At 37.3% G+C, this 15040-nt stretch overlaps 1 protein-coding gene across 2 annotated transcripts in view; it reads right to left on the bottom strand.

Annotated features, from left to right (window-relative positions):
- Positions 1-1492: 1492 nt before the first annotated feature.
- Positions 1493-15040, bottom strand: part of C2H8orf34 (chromosome 2 C8orf34 homolog) — a 145363-nt gene continuing 131815 nt past the window's right edge. For both annotated transcript variants that reach the window (XM_009085863.4, XM_050971577.1), the window contains 2 exons: positions 11095-11188; positions 1493-2455 (listed from right to left, as the gene is read on the bottom strand). In XM_009085863.4, coding sequence (XP_009084111.3) covers positions 2448-2455; positions 11095-11188 — 102 coding nt within the window. In that variant the 3' untranslated portion in view covers positions 1493-2447. The remainder of the gene's footprint in view (positions 2456-11094; positions 11189-15040) is intronic.

The following is a 15040-nucleotide window of genomic DNA, read 5'->3' as shown; positions in this document are numbered from 1 at the left end:
CACATGCCTTCTGCATGGTCTGCCCAGCTGCTGCTTGTGCCCCCTGGCCCCCTAGGCCCAGCTGCTTGTTGCCCAAGTGCATCTCAGCTCCTCCTTGGAGCTCTCCTGACTTGCTATGCTTCACTGCCAGCTTGTTTGCAGTCAGGGCACCAGGTGGCTGCTTCTTCTCTGCAGTGCCAGCTCTGGTTGCTGGGCTGAGCACTAATATCAGCCAAAATTGTTTGCCATATGCTTTAGAGGGAGTAGTGCTAACCATGAGTGTTAAAAATTTATGAAATCATGTCAAAATTATGAGAACTAAAACAACAACAACAACAACAACAAAAATCACGTGATTTTCTCTATGTTTCAGTGTGAAAAATAATCATATTTTCTATGGTTTTATCCTCCACCCTTCAGTTTAGAAAGTGTCCCAGAAAAATTGTTCTGGCCTGTCCCAAAAGCAGCCATGTATCTCAGGAACTCAGGGCTTCACAGCTTTTACAAGTGAGACCACCCAAGCCATCCTATCACACCTTGAGAAACTTGTGTACAATTAGTATGTGCTAAATTCTTAGTCACTCTAACAACTCTTGATGCACTCACTATATCTGTCACTGAAAAGCCTTTAAGCCTTTTTCCCCTCTGAATTCCAGTGATATGATTGATATGCTGCCTTTCAGAATAAAGCCTGTCTTGTATTTCTTCACCCACAACCAAAATTTCAAACCAGACACATCCCTGATGAAATATCTCTGCCCTACTTGGCCAAAACTGTCTTCAAGTTCTCATACATGCCAGAACTTCTAGAATTAAGATGCTGCCAAATTCCAATTTCTTTCTCAACTTGTTATGAGCACTCTTGGTTCTCCTGAAGTCAATGAGACTTTTCCCAAGGATTAAATGTAGTCATAATTTCACCCAGTAATGACATGAAGCAGAAAGCATGCAGCTTAGCAGATGTTTAGTGAACCAACTGAAAGAAGAAAAGGCAATCCTATTTTATATTTTTCAGTAATGTCAAGGTAAAATGTGAAATGAGGGCCACTAAGGAAGAGCAAAACTCATGAAAAGGAGACATTAGTTTCACAAGAATTCTTTTCTGAGCACAACTGACTAATTGATGACAACATACCTCCCTATATGCAAACAAGTCCTCAAGTATATTGCAAATGCACACAGTATTACAGATTTTCTTTACTGATGACAAATTAACAAAGTACCTTCCTGAAATGAACTTAAAGGGACTACCCCAGGGGCTTTCAGTATGCCAAACATTTTACATATAGGACCTGTACACCATGATGACACATATTGCAAATACTTGTTCACCACAATGTTAACTTCCATTTAACTTGCTCATGACTAACACAGACCATACAGTTTCTGTGTATTTAGCACTCTTCACTTGTGAGACAGCAGAAAAAAGTCCACACTATGAAACACTTATGACAGACAATTCCTTTTTATTTCTTAAACAAATAGATGCTTTGTAATACTGTATTTTTTAATAGTTGCAAGCAATTTCATTATATCATTCTGTCTAAGATACAGGACCCGAGCATACATAATTGAAGACAAAGGAAACTGAGAACACACTTGACAGAATTAACAGGTAAATGAAATCAGTAAATGCAACTGCCACATCCCTTCATTTGATGTCTGTGCTAACACATCTTCTAAAGTTCCAAGCGCACAGCACACACCAGATAGAATATTTTAAACAGCAAGTTTGTCTCAGTAATTCATATGGGTAACTAACACTTTATCATAATATAGGAAATTCCTCTTAGGTGCTTTATTTTTGCATGCATGCACCACTCCTTATTATGTCACCCTTTTTAACAGAGTCTTTATTTGTTTTAAAGATCAAAGTAGATAAATTCAATACAAAGCTATGCAGCACGAGCAGCACCTGTTTCTGCTACCCACACACACTCTTTCACTCATTCCCCTGTCTGACCTCTCTCTCCAGGTGACTATGAGTGAACAGCTAGCTCTCTGTGAGACCTGAATGGGACATACACATGGGCAGATGCAGCAAATACTTTTATGTTTATTAATCTAAAAAGGAGCAAAGATTACAAAAATATAAGGAGTAGAAAACCTTAGACAAGTTAAAATACATACAATCTTTAGGCAAAGTTTGTTTTGGTCAGGCAGAATTTAGCTTCTCAAATGTCAATCCGAAACAACAGGGGTTTAAATTAAAAAAAATACTGTAGTAAATTTATACTAAAAGGTGACAATTACCCTTCTTTCCTAAGGCCACTATACCACAGTAAATAGTCTCATTCAGTGCATTACAGCATCCTCATATCAGAGCAGTTTCACTCATGTGCTGCTGATACTAGAAAAATAACTTTATTTAATTTTTTAATGTATAAACTAATGCAAATTTTCAGGTGTAGTTTTGATTACCATAATTTTTGTTTTTATTAAATTGTTCTTCAATAATTCCACTGATTTCACAAACCTATGAAATCAAACAGAAAAACACAAAAATTAGGGCTCAAATGTAATGTACACAAAAATAGGAGAAAAGGGAAAATTAATCCTTCACCATGTTTTCATTTTGTAAGTTTTCTATTATGCTGAATTCACAGTTATATAAGCAATGTGGATCAGTATGGTAGTGAATCTCAATTATTTTTTTCTGTTTCTAAAATATTCAGAAGCAAACAACACTGTCCTTAGTTATACTATTTAATCCAATTATTCAGTGGTTTTGAGGGGTTTTTTTTCTGCTACTTCTTTTTCAACAATGGTAATAGATTGCAAAAAGTAGCCTGTGTTTCAAAAATCATTGAACATGATATGCACCTGTGATGAATCAGATAGGCTGAGATAGCATTCTGCTTGCATTCAGATTGAAAACCTTCTCCAAAGCAAATGGAAATTTAGCTTTCAAAAATATTTACAAATGCATATTGCAATGGACTGTTTTGCAAACATTGCTGACTGGAACACAACCTGCCCTCTCCATTGTTTGTATAAAATATAATGCTGTAACTGGACCTATTACATAGATCCAGTTAGAGGATCGAGGTTATGAACCGGAAATAAACACCACAGCCTCATTTAATTGTACTGGTGAATGCATAAAGGTCTGTGTGTTACCTGAGAAGCCTCACCTTGCCTTTTTTTAAACACTGATGGAAATCAGGCACAGCAGTTTCACTTCTTTTGAACATTTAAATATGCAAGCCCTTTCTGGGAAATTTAAGAAACTTGGCAGGAACAAACTCTTTCCATTATCTCCAGCTAATTAATTTAACACAATTGGAATAATTTGCATTTTGTCAGGTGATAAGCCTGGACTTTGTATGTGATTCTGTATTGATAATCAACAAAGCAAGGCACATACCATGAAAACCTCTTCAACAACAAAAACATATTAACCAAATAAACAAACAAAACACAAGACAAAAAGAATAGGAAACCTTAGCAACAGTTCTTATCCTTTATTACCTTTATATGATTGGGGGCTTTTTGTCTTTTATACCTAATGTCCAGCTGTTTTCCTTGGAGGTGCTTCTTTCAGCAGATATTCAAGCTCTATCACAGTTTGATCTATAAGTAATGGACTTGTCTTGTTGTGGGATAAAGAGAAGCAAATATGTGTAAGCCTGTTTCACTTGCAGATTCTTCTTGTGACTGTTACCCACAGAAGACCCAGGGACTGGTCTTAACTGGAGAAGTTAAGAATTTAAGAAGTTAACCACATCTTAATGGCTTTGAGTTCATTGTGTCCCTTATTTTTTGCTTGTAACACTTGAAGCTCCTGGTTGCTAGGAGCTTTTAATTTCCTTTGTCACAGTTTGATGAGTTGAATCTTTTTCACTTAAAAATCTATCTACAGATATCATGTTATCTCTGAAGTTCCTGGTTGAATGCCTTTATGTGAGTGAGGCAAGTTCCTAACAGGGTTTCCCAAATGCTGGTCATTGTTAATCTTCTTCTGAAATCCATTGAGCAATCCCAATCTGTCTTAATGGAAAGACACCTAACCCACGGGGTTTTTTTTACTGATATTATGTGGAATAATTACTTTGCTACTTAACTTATAAGGCATTCAAGAAATGGTCTACCCTTCTATGTGACAGCATTGTGCTGAGAGCTCACACTGAGATGATCCTCTGTGACCATCCTAAATCCATTAGGTCACTGCTTTCCAGGACAAAGCCTCATTATTCTGCAGCAGAGACAGATATGTTTCTCTGGTGCCAGATATATTTCATTTGGTTTAAATATACTTCATCTGGTTATAATAAAGTGCATTTTACTGGAATCTGGCCATTATACCAGGGGATTTATATCATTTAATAACTTCAACTTGTCCTTCCCACCCATTATCCAAACCTATCAGACCCTAATGAGCCCCATTCATCTACATCTTCCCATTAGAAACTCTAGTTTTTGATTCCTCATTGAGCCAGCTTTTAATTTACCTAATGTGTGTCCTGATAATTCTCTAGGCCATTTTTTAAATTACAGAGTCATTTTTTATTAGATTAAATGTCGTTGGGAATCCAAGTTTAGCATAATAAGGCAAGCTGTAGAGAAAGATATCTGTAGGTTTGGAAGCTTTACTGAAAAGAGATAAAGAGATTTCTGCACTAAAACAGGTTTAGAATTTTTTTTTTTTTTTTTACTCCCTGCAATGGAAAATTCCCTTCTCATACTAATTATTTAGTCCAATGTGAACTTTTCCAAAGTGAAACCAAATATTAGTCAGTATAAAGAAAGCAATGTGCCTTAAAGCCTTAATAATATAAGAAGATGACAGCAGCTTTGGATTTAAGCACATCCATTCAAAAAATAAAAAACTTGAGTCTAACTTCAACTTTGCCTAGTTGCATTTGAACTCACCACTCACTGTTCAAAAATCATCTGACTTATGGTAGAAATAATGTCAATCTCTACTTTCGTTTCACCATCAATAAATAATTAAATCCAAGTGGGCACTTTTCCATGCTAGAAAATTCAGACTCAAAAAGCAGTTATATGAAGTGATGCAGCTTCAGCTACGAGTGTCACAAGACATCCAGCCAAGACCATCCAACAGGCCTGGAGAAATTCTGTTTACAGGAGCACAATCCTTTCTGGTGTGCTATTTCTGAAGCGGACATAGAACTGTCTCAAGATAAATATGTAGCCAAGCCAATGTCAGGCAGAATGAGAGACAACATATTTTCTTTAATAATCATAAGTGCATACTGGAGAAATTTAGAAAATAACTCATATCCCAAGCAGACAAAAGCTTTATGACACCCTTTGCAGAGAATACATGGAAGGGAGAGATATGAATTTTTTACTGCAGTTTGTATTACCACTCTTGAAATACTAAATGAAAGAAAGACATCAATATGTCCAGAAGATTTATGAATCGGGATAAAAGTCTCCCAAAATGTCACTTTTGGGACAGATTCACTTGTGAGACAAAAAAAAAGAAAAGTGTGTATTTATAGTGAATTTATTATTCACTGAGAAAAACTGCCAACTACAACAATTATGTTCTTACTAACCAGACATATAATTGAGTAACATTTGAGTGATGCCTCATAAGCACCTTACTCTCTAGAGAAACCACATCTAGCCTTGTCCTAAACTCAAACCCACTGAAAGAGATATTTCCAATACAGCTATGCTCTATCAGAGCAGAGCACAAATACAAACAGCTGAATTTGAATGACAGAAATGGAATGCATTTGTGTAGATGCCATAAAGTTTGCAATCAACAGCTGCTGCTCTCACCCTGATTCTGTCATTGTTACTCACACTAAGTAGCACCTGGCCCTAGCAAAAGCAAACTTTCACAGCAAAAACATATTCCAGCAGTAGATTCCTCCTTATTGTTAACTCTGGCCAAGCAATCTTCCAAATCTTAGGAAAACTTATTTGCATAATTAGGATAAATTGACTGTTTTGGCTTGTGAATTTACTCAGTGCAAGGAACTTTACATATGGACAAATACTGTATGGATTGGAATTTTACTAGAACACAGTCTGAATTTCTCAAGTCTACAAAAAAAACCCAATCTTTCCCTCTTTTGGGTTTTTCCACTAGGCAGACATGTGCAAATGGGAAAATGAAGGTTTTCTTCAACAACTGTTGAAGCCATCAGCAGAGTGTCTTTGACTGCAGAGTTTCAAGACCACTGCAAGAATGAATGGAGTAGAAATCTCACTTATTCTCAATAACCATTTGATTTATCAGCAGTAGACCTTTCACAGTCAACCTTAGCAAAGAGTTTGCAGATGAAGCAAAACATTTAGATTTCCTCCCACAGATCAAGAGGGCAAAAGTTCAAGACTTGCCCTGGATCAACTGAGCTAGAAATGAGCATCTAGTGCTCCTTTTGGCAAGTTGGAATGAAGTGTAAGAGACACACAACTTTGTGTGCCATTGACTACAGAAACTGGCATGCCTCAAGCAGATTAGCACAAAGGAATGTTTTCACACAAGTGATCCTTAAGGATGTCTTCCAGTCCTTAATGTCCTGGGTATAATATGGGTATATTTAATATGGATTAACCAAGTAGCAAGCTTTTCAAGAGTCTACTTCATTCACTTATCATGTACATCTGCTAGATGGACTGACTGAAGGTAGGGACCCTTTATGTCCAAGGCTGTGTGACCTGGGGAAATCTCCTGTGTGGGTTACTTCTTGAGTTTGGCACCCAAGAAAGCAGATTTAATGTTTTGGGCAGCAAATCCTTGCCAAGACTACAGATGGCAGCTCAAATTATACCAAAATCCCTGTCTTTTGTATTTCAAGGTTCTTGGAAGATAGTGATACTTAGAAATTTCCAGTCTTCAATCTTTGCAGGTCTTTTTCTCAAGGGAAAAATCAAGCAGACTCTTGTCAGTCCCCTGAAATGATTAATTTCTTTTCATAAAAGCTGTTTAAATAATGTTCTGGTGGCAGTTCTTCTGTTTCTGTGCATCAGTACCCCATAAAGAGGAAAATCCATTCTTGCCAGCTCAAAGAATTTTTATCAAACTGAAGGATTATGCAAGTGGTAAATATTTTCCCCAGATCTCTCCTTTTTCCAAGAATGATCTTTATGCATTCTCTGAAAACTCTTTGCAGAGAATCAGCATGCAAGCAAACTACTGCAAGTAATAATGGGGAACTGTCTCCAGAATCACAGTGGAAAAGCACACATGAGATTCTGTCTAGAGACATTTTTAGTCACTCTAAAAGAACGTCACAGGTCCTTGATTTTGGATCATACTGCCTTGACAATTTTCATCTCTTTTTGTGTAGAGAGTTTCAAAGGAAAACGCATTTTGCAAGCAGAAGAGATTTTGTTTCTAAATTATAATAGCTCTTAAAATGCGTGTCCTAATTCCTGTTTTTAATAACAAAATGTACATTACAAGAGCAAATAATTATAAACTATCTCTTTCTCTGACCTAGTGCCACAAACTTACTTAAGTGCACAAAGAGGAAAAGGGTATGCTAAAAAAATCACCAAAGCTTCCTAAAAATATTTTGCTTCCCTTCTTTAACATAACCAGTCTTTTGAGCTAGAATAATTCAAACTCTTTTATGTGAGTAGCTATTTGATTTAAAATGTTGGCATAATTAGTATGAAGGTTTAACAATTATTGACTTCCACTTATCACTGAAACTTGTTGCTCAGGATAAATTTTTAAAATGCTGTCAGAGAGCCTGGAGAATTTTAAGTCTGATTTAGAAGAACTGAGAACCAAGATCTTATTTCCATGAGACAAGACATGCGCTGTTGTATCTGTTTTGCAAACAATGTTTGTCGAGAGATGCTGAGATTGCAAAGGGACCCAGTTCTGTTCAGCTATCACTTACTTTGAAAATAGTCTCCCTAAACTCTTACATCTGAATACATTTGAAACTGTTCCCCTCTTATTTTTTTCATTCTTTTTCTTCTAAAACTCTAGCCAGACAATATTACTTTTAAAGAACTCAAGGTGACTCACAGTTTCTCTTTCTGCATTGTTTTCCCACTACCAAAAACTAGCTTTACACCTGGCTGCTATTATCTCAAAGTAGTCAAAGAATGTGGTAAATATTATCCACATGTAATTTATCAAAGGCTGAGTCAAAGAACAGGTGTTGCTATTGTAAAGATTAATTTTGCAGCTCTTCTGCTCAAACTCACAAATTATGGACTCCTGGGCCTTCTCAACACTAAATCACACAAAAAATACCCACAGAGATTTATTACTTTGGGGTGAAAAATTATGTGTAATCTTGCCAGCTGGCCTACCTACAAGCAGTGGCATCAGCAAGTGTGCCAAAGCCCCTCGCTGACTCCACTTTACAACCAGGAATTGGCAGCTTCTCTTTGTCAGCAGTGGCAGTTCTGCACTTTCTTGACAATGGCACTAGCACAAAAACTCAGACAGGGATGTTACCATCATTAGTTACTTTTAATACAATTTTTCAATATTAGATTTCAGTTACAGGACCTATTACTTTACTAAAACATTTCTGTTCCATCCCTTTAGTTATAGTAGTAGAAACAGTGATAAGAAGGTGCACCAGCTAACTACACGGAGGTCATAAGGGGTTCACAAAGGGAAAGTCCTGTTTAACTACTTGATAGCTTTCTAGGATAAGGTCACCCACCAGTGGATGAAGGGAAGCTGGTGGACATGGTTTTTCTAGGTTTGAGTAATGCTTTTGATACTGTCCCTCACAGGATCCTTCAGGGCAATTGTCCAGCTGCGGGATGAGTGGCTGCAGGCTGTGCTGGGTGAAGAACTGGATGAAGGGCAGAGCTAAAAGGGGGCCACTGGTCACCAGTGGTGTTGCCCAGGGATCAATCCTAGGGCCAGTTCTGTTCAATACATTTACCAACGACCTCCAGGAAGGGTTGAATCCACCATTAGCACATTTGCTGATGATCCCAAACTGGGAGGTGCTGCTGACTCTTTGGAGAGACAAGAGGCTCTGCACAGGGATCTACACAGTCTGGAACACTGGACAGTGATTATTGGCATGAAGTTTAACAAGCCAAAACTCCAGATTCTGCAGCTGGGACAGACTAATATTAAGCAAACACACCAGGAGAGGAGTGGCTGGAGAGCCTCTCTGCAGAAATGGATCTGGAGGTGCTGGTTGGCAACAGGCACAGCAAGAATCAGCAGCGTGTCCTGGAAGCCAACAGGACAAAGCCCATCCTGGGGTGCATCAAATACAGAATCACCAGCTGCTCAAGAAAAGTGATTATCCCCCTGTGTAGAGCACTGGTGCAGCCTCACCTGGAGCACCGTGTGCAGTTCTGGGCACCACAATTTAAGGATGTGAAGGTCCTTGAGTGGGTCCAGATAAGGCCAACAAAGCTGATGAGAGGGATGGAAGGAATGACCTGTGAGGAGCAGCTAAGGATTTTGGGCTTGTCTAGTTTGGAGAATATGAAGCTAAGGATTGACTTCACAGCTTCCTGAGGAGGCCATGTGGAGAGAGAGACACTGATCTCTTCTCCCTGGTATTCAGTGACAGAACACAAAGTAATGGCTCAAAGCTGTGCCAGGAGAGATTCAGACTGACATCAGGAGCATTCCTTTACTGAGAGGGTCAAAGACTGAAAAGGCTTCTGAGGGAGATGGTCAATTGCTCAAGTCTGTCACTGTTGAAGAGGCATTTGGACATTGACCTTAACAAGATGCTTTTAATATTTAACTCACCACTTTGTTTTTTGGGCAATGACAATGACCTATAATATTCTTGGAATAATATAGGACAGGATTTTGGGTGCTCACAAGTCCTCACACCCACACAATTCAAGTACAGGAGCTATACAAAACCATGGTGTGTATCTGATATGTCCTGGAGCAGCAGTCTCCCTGCTCCCATAATTAGCATCAGTCTGCGTGTGCACAGCCAGTCCTACCAATGTTTGTGGGACTGCAAATTCATTACAGAAAATACTGAGGAAAAATTGGATAAACATGAAAGGCAGGTCCCAGAGTCTCTCTTGAGCCACCTAAGGTGAGCTTCAGCTCAAAGGCAACTGAAAGGCTCTGGTGCAAGTCAAATTGGACTTACAGCCTTGGACTAAAATCAGCTGGATGCATAGAATCTCATTGTAACATTTTACTAGCGTTCAAAAAGACCTGCACATGGTCTTTAGGATCTCACTGTGTAAATTTAAATTTTAGTCAAACTCTGGGCTATGTATGAATTAGTGAAACTGATGTATGAGTAAAAAGACAATTCTTTAAAGTGGCATAATTAAAAAAAAAAATTCTGTTTCTCCGCCATGTTTCTTATGAATCCTTAATCCCTTACAGAACTCTTCCCTTCTGTAAAGAAAACGTCTTTTACATATGTTAACTCTTGATGTTTAAACCAGTATTGAGTTTTCTAAACATGCTGATTAAATCACCTGGTTTTTTTTTCAAGTACATCACCTAAACTATATTGGGAAGCAGTTTGCATGTTCACTTTACAGATCACAAAACTAGTGTGAATTAAAAGAGACAATGTGAAGGAGCAAGATCATTTACAGGTACCTTGTAGGCAGGGAGAATTTGCTACAGTTTGAAAATATTGCAATTTATAACCTGTTACTTGTTCTGCCATTTAGGCTCTGATCCTCCTGACCCTCACTTCCACGATTAGACAAATACTTCAAAGAGTGTAGAATATTAAGGATTACTGGTATGATTAAGAACTTTTTTATTTATACAGATGAATTAAAATAATGTAAGCAAAATAGAGATAATGGAGTGTCAGACCTAAGGAGGGAGGCTCTGCTTTTAAGACCTAGAGTTTTTTACTTTGCTTCTTTTTGCTGGTGAATACAGATTTATGAAACAGATTATCTGTTTCAAGTTCATGTTATTTTCTGGAACAGCTACTTTAACACATCAGGACAAATTGTTTCACTTAGCTTAAGTAAACAGTGTTCTGTCATCATTTTGTCATTGTTCAGTGACTACAGGAAAGCTTCTGCAGATCAATCCTATAAGGCTCACCCTTCACACAAAGAAGTTATTGGTACTTGTGAGAAAAGCTCCTGAGAGCAGGCATGACATCTCCACAGTATTTGAAGATATGGAAAACAGCAGTAAAGTTGAGGGGTTTTGACAAATTATCTGGTCCTTACACATATACTTACATTTGTCTTGGTCAGCTTCCACTCCTTCACTTTCTGTGTCACTCGGCAATATCCAAGGTTGATGAGCAAGCTGAAGCTGTTGTAAGAATTCATCCTGCCACAAACAGATCTACTTTAGATATAATGACAGACAATTGTTCTGTATAAATGAAGACTGCAGCAAACACTAGCCTCAATTAACTAGAAGGGTGAAAGCCTTTAAAAACAAAAAAAACACTTGCTGTGAAATAAAACCAAAATGTAGAGGATGTGCAGGCTCCTTGGAAATTTTTTTAATCTATTCAGTAAAAAAAAAAAAAAAAACCAAACCAAAAAGCCACCATACCCCAAAACAAACAAACAAACAAACAAACCAAACCAAAACCCAAAACCAACCAAAAAAAAAAATCCACAAAACCCCCCAAAACCAAAACAAAACCAAAAGCAAACAAACAAACCAAATAAAGAAACAACAACAACAAAAAATCAAACCCAAACACATCAAAATAAAGGGATTTATTTCACTATCTGTCCACTATAAATACAGGTATGGAAGACACATACATACTCATATTGGAAATGCAGTGACAAGACAAAATAACAGATATTACATCTAACCCTGCAGGTTTAGGACTGCAAAGACATTTCAAATGCAATTTGCTTAAGTGAGGCTTTGATCTGTCAAAATTGTCACTGTTTCTAGTCTAATAAGTACAAGAACCTGAAACCTGATTTAGAACCTATGGTTTTGCTGCATAAGGAGAAGGCCTAGGGAGGAAAAATGTTATGGAAACTTTTGTAAAGTTACCATTAAAACATCAGAATATAAATGTTTTACATGGTCAAAAATGCATATGCAGCTGAATATATACTTTTGAAAATGTTTTAAAATTGTCAACTTTTTAATATAATGCATATATGTATGCGTATAAGAATATTTTTCCATGCAGACACACACATATGCATGTGAACAAGTATACACACAGACATATAAAATACTTTGACACTTTCCTTTGCAATATTCAAGGGGAGAGATGAGACTGGAATGCACAGTTAAAGGCAGTTCAAACATGCAAGTTTAGTCTCTAAAAGAAAATTTTAACCTTGGCCAGATATCATAAAAATACTGGCCAGATTTTTATAAGTTCTTGAAAAAAAAAAGGAGGGGTAATAACCCTGTTTCGTGTTACATCAGCTGAAATGTGAGTCTACATATTTAAAGTAAAATTGTATTACAACATAAATTTTATTCTTAGGCTATCTGACTTAAATACAGAATCCAGGCTTGTTTAAATCAGTTTTGGGAGACTGAAGGCTGCTCAATCAAGATCTAACTCGCTGGGAGTAAATTATTAATTCTGTCAGGAATGTGTTAAAAATTCTCAAAGATTGCCATGGGCCATCAGAAAATTCAAGCAGGAGCTCCAGGTCTCCCTCCTGTAGGGCCATTTCCAAGGTGCAATGCTGGAGAAGGTTACTGACTACAACACTGAACGTGTTTTGGTTCAAGGAACAGGATTCTTGCAGCAGGCATGTGTGACTCTCACACTGATCCACATACGTTTTAATCTTCCAAAAACACAGAGCAAAGTCCTGAGCCAGGCAGTGGAACAGAATGAGAGTATCTGACCAAAACGAAGAGTCCCCATCACAAGCTATGCTCTATACTCCAGTAAACTGAAGTAAAAATTTTGTTAATCTAGGCTATATTCAAATAAGATGAAGTTTCCTGCTCTCAGCAATGAAAGACTAATAAGGATTGCTGAATACCACTTTAAATTTTCTGAATAAAAGACATTATTGCAAAATTTCATGTGTTCAGGAAATGATATGGTAAACAAGGGAGTCAGTGGTATTTTCATCTCAACAGCTATTGACAAGTATCACAGAATTGTGTCACTTTAATGGAATCCATCCTAAAGAGATAAGCAGGGTTCAACATTCCTCTGCCAATTTATACAAAACACCAAAAGATTAGGAGCATGCATAAAAATATCTCTGCCAAAGGATTTGGAACCCTGATTTATTACCTTTATAGAGATAATAAAACTATTTCTCTAGGTAGCATTTCTTTGCTATAATTCAATTCAGGCTTGAACAGAGCTGATAATAAAACACACCTGTTAGAACTTAGTAATATTATGTGTGCCAGGAGGCAGAAACTTGTCCACAAAATTTCAGATCATTCTAAGTCTTGAGCATTAAAAACCCCAAAACATTCTTAACAGCTGATATGTTAAGTACTTGCCAAATTATTTAAGATTTGTGCTATATCAAGATTGAACCACCCATGCTGCAGTATGAACTTTATTAAAGCTTAAGAACTGTGAATTGCATTTATTAGTAATATTTTTCTATTTAAACTTGTTATGTTACTTTGAAACACATTACAATCTAGGAAGCATACATAAGGCATTGAGAGATATGTTAAAATTCCCAACAAATAAGCAATTAAATAAATAAGTATATCAAACTTCTTGGTAAAACATGCTCCTGGCACCCAGTACTCACATTCTTTTCAACTGACTTATTCTCATCAAATATATATCAACATTCTACTGATTAATTCTATTAATATTGCCTAAAAGTAAGGAAGCAGAGTTATTTGCAAAAAATCTTATCAAGAGTGTCTTCCATAGGATTGGCAATATCACCATAGTGTATTTACATCCAGTAGAAATTTCCAGTTGAGACCATAAGGCTAATAAGAATAAAGGCAATTTCCCCTCTTTTATTTTACTGGTTTTATACAGGAAGAGGATACAAAACCTACAATGAAAGTTGCAAAATAAATCACAGTATCAGCCTTGAGTTTTATATGTTTGTGATCTGTAACAGAACAAAGACAGGCAGGACTCTTGTTCTCCTACCCCAAACCTCCTCTGCTGTTTTAAAATATATCTCCATGGTCAGAGAAAAGCTGTGACAGGAGAAAATAAAATCATATGGCCACAAATGGGAGGAAATGTCTAACATGGCAAAAAATGTCACAGAACAGATGTATGTTCTGTCTAAAACCACTTCCCTAAGTGACCAGGAACTTAAGTGGGCAAAAGACAGCTTGAAAGCTTCTAGTATAATCCTTCAAGAATGAGGCTGGGAGAGGCAGATTGGCCAGACCTCCATCAGCTACTTGCTGATATCCATGGGCCTTCACAACCTGGCAGAAGAAAGTAGTCAGTATGAATGTGTCATACCAGCAGCTTTCCCTTTGGAAGCAGAGCTAGTCCCAAGCTGAGTTTCCATTATGTCAAAGGTCACTTGTGCATGTCAGAAGGGATAAATAGGGTCTGAGCTGGGTCACTGCAGCCAAGGTACTATTGTACCCAGTGAGCAAAGAGAAAGAAAAGAATTTGTCACTTCAAGAAGGGATTTTAACAGAGGATAAGATCCTGCATAGAAATGCTGAGGTTTAACATCAGCTTTACAGTGGATTGCTGGCTGAATCTGGACATGCTATTCTACCTGGAAAATAGCATAATAATATTGCTCACTTCCTAAATTCTTGAGACAAATATATACATACATTAAAAGTATAACAGGACACTTACTGTGAGAGCTATCAGCAAACAGAAGTAACAAGACACAGCAAATTAAATGGGACTTTGCTTATTATTACCATAACTACAGAAAGGCTCTGGAAGAAAGCATTTGCAATTGTCTGCCTCTTTACAGGAAAGATCAAAAGTGGCAGGCAGACTGGATATCTCTCACACATTACACACACATGGTTTCAGGAGCATATACAATAATTTTACTTGGCATCACATGACTGTGTTTCAGTTAAGAACAAGACTGCCTAAAAAAGAAGAAAAAGAGGGGTGAAGAATTTAGTTGGAGACAATAAAACCCTTCATTTCTTCTGAACATATTTTAGATAAAAATGAATTTCAATTCTCATTTTCTGGTATGAGAGGAAATTCTAACACACAAACACATCCCATACTTCAAAAGAGGACACAAAGCG

Source organism: Serinus canaria, chromosome 2, assembly GCF_022539315.1.
Source record: "Serinus canaria isolate serCan28SL12 chromosome 2, serCan2020, whole genome shotgun sequence".
NCBI classification, from domain to species: domain Eukaryota; kingdom Metazoa; phylum Chordata; class Aves; order Passeriformes; family Fringillidae; genus Serinus; species Serinus canaria.
Note: the sequence above shows the minus strand (reverse complement) of the source record. Positions and strands in the feature narration are given on the sequence as shown.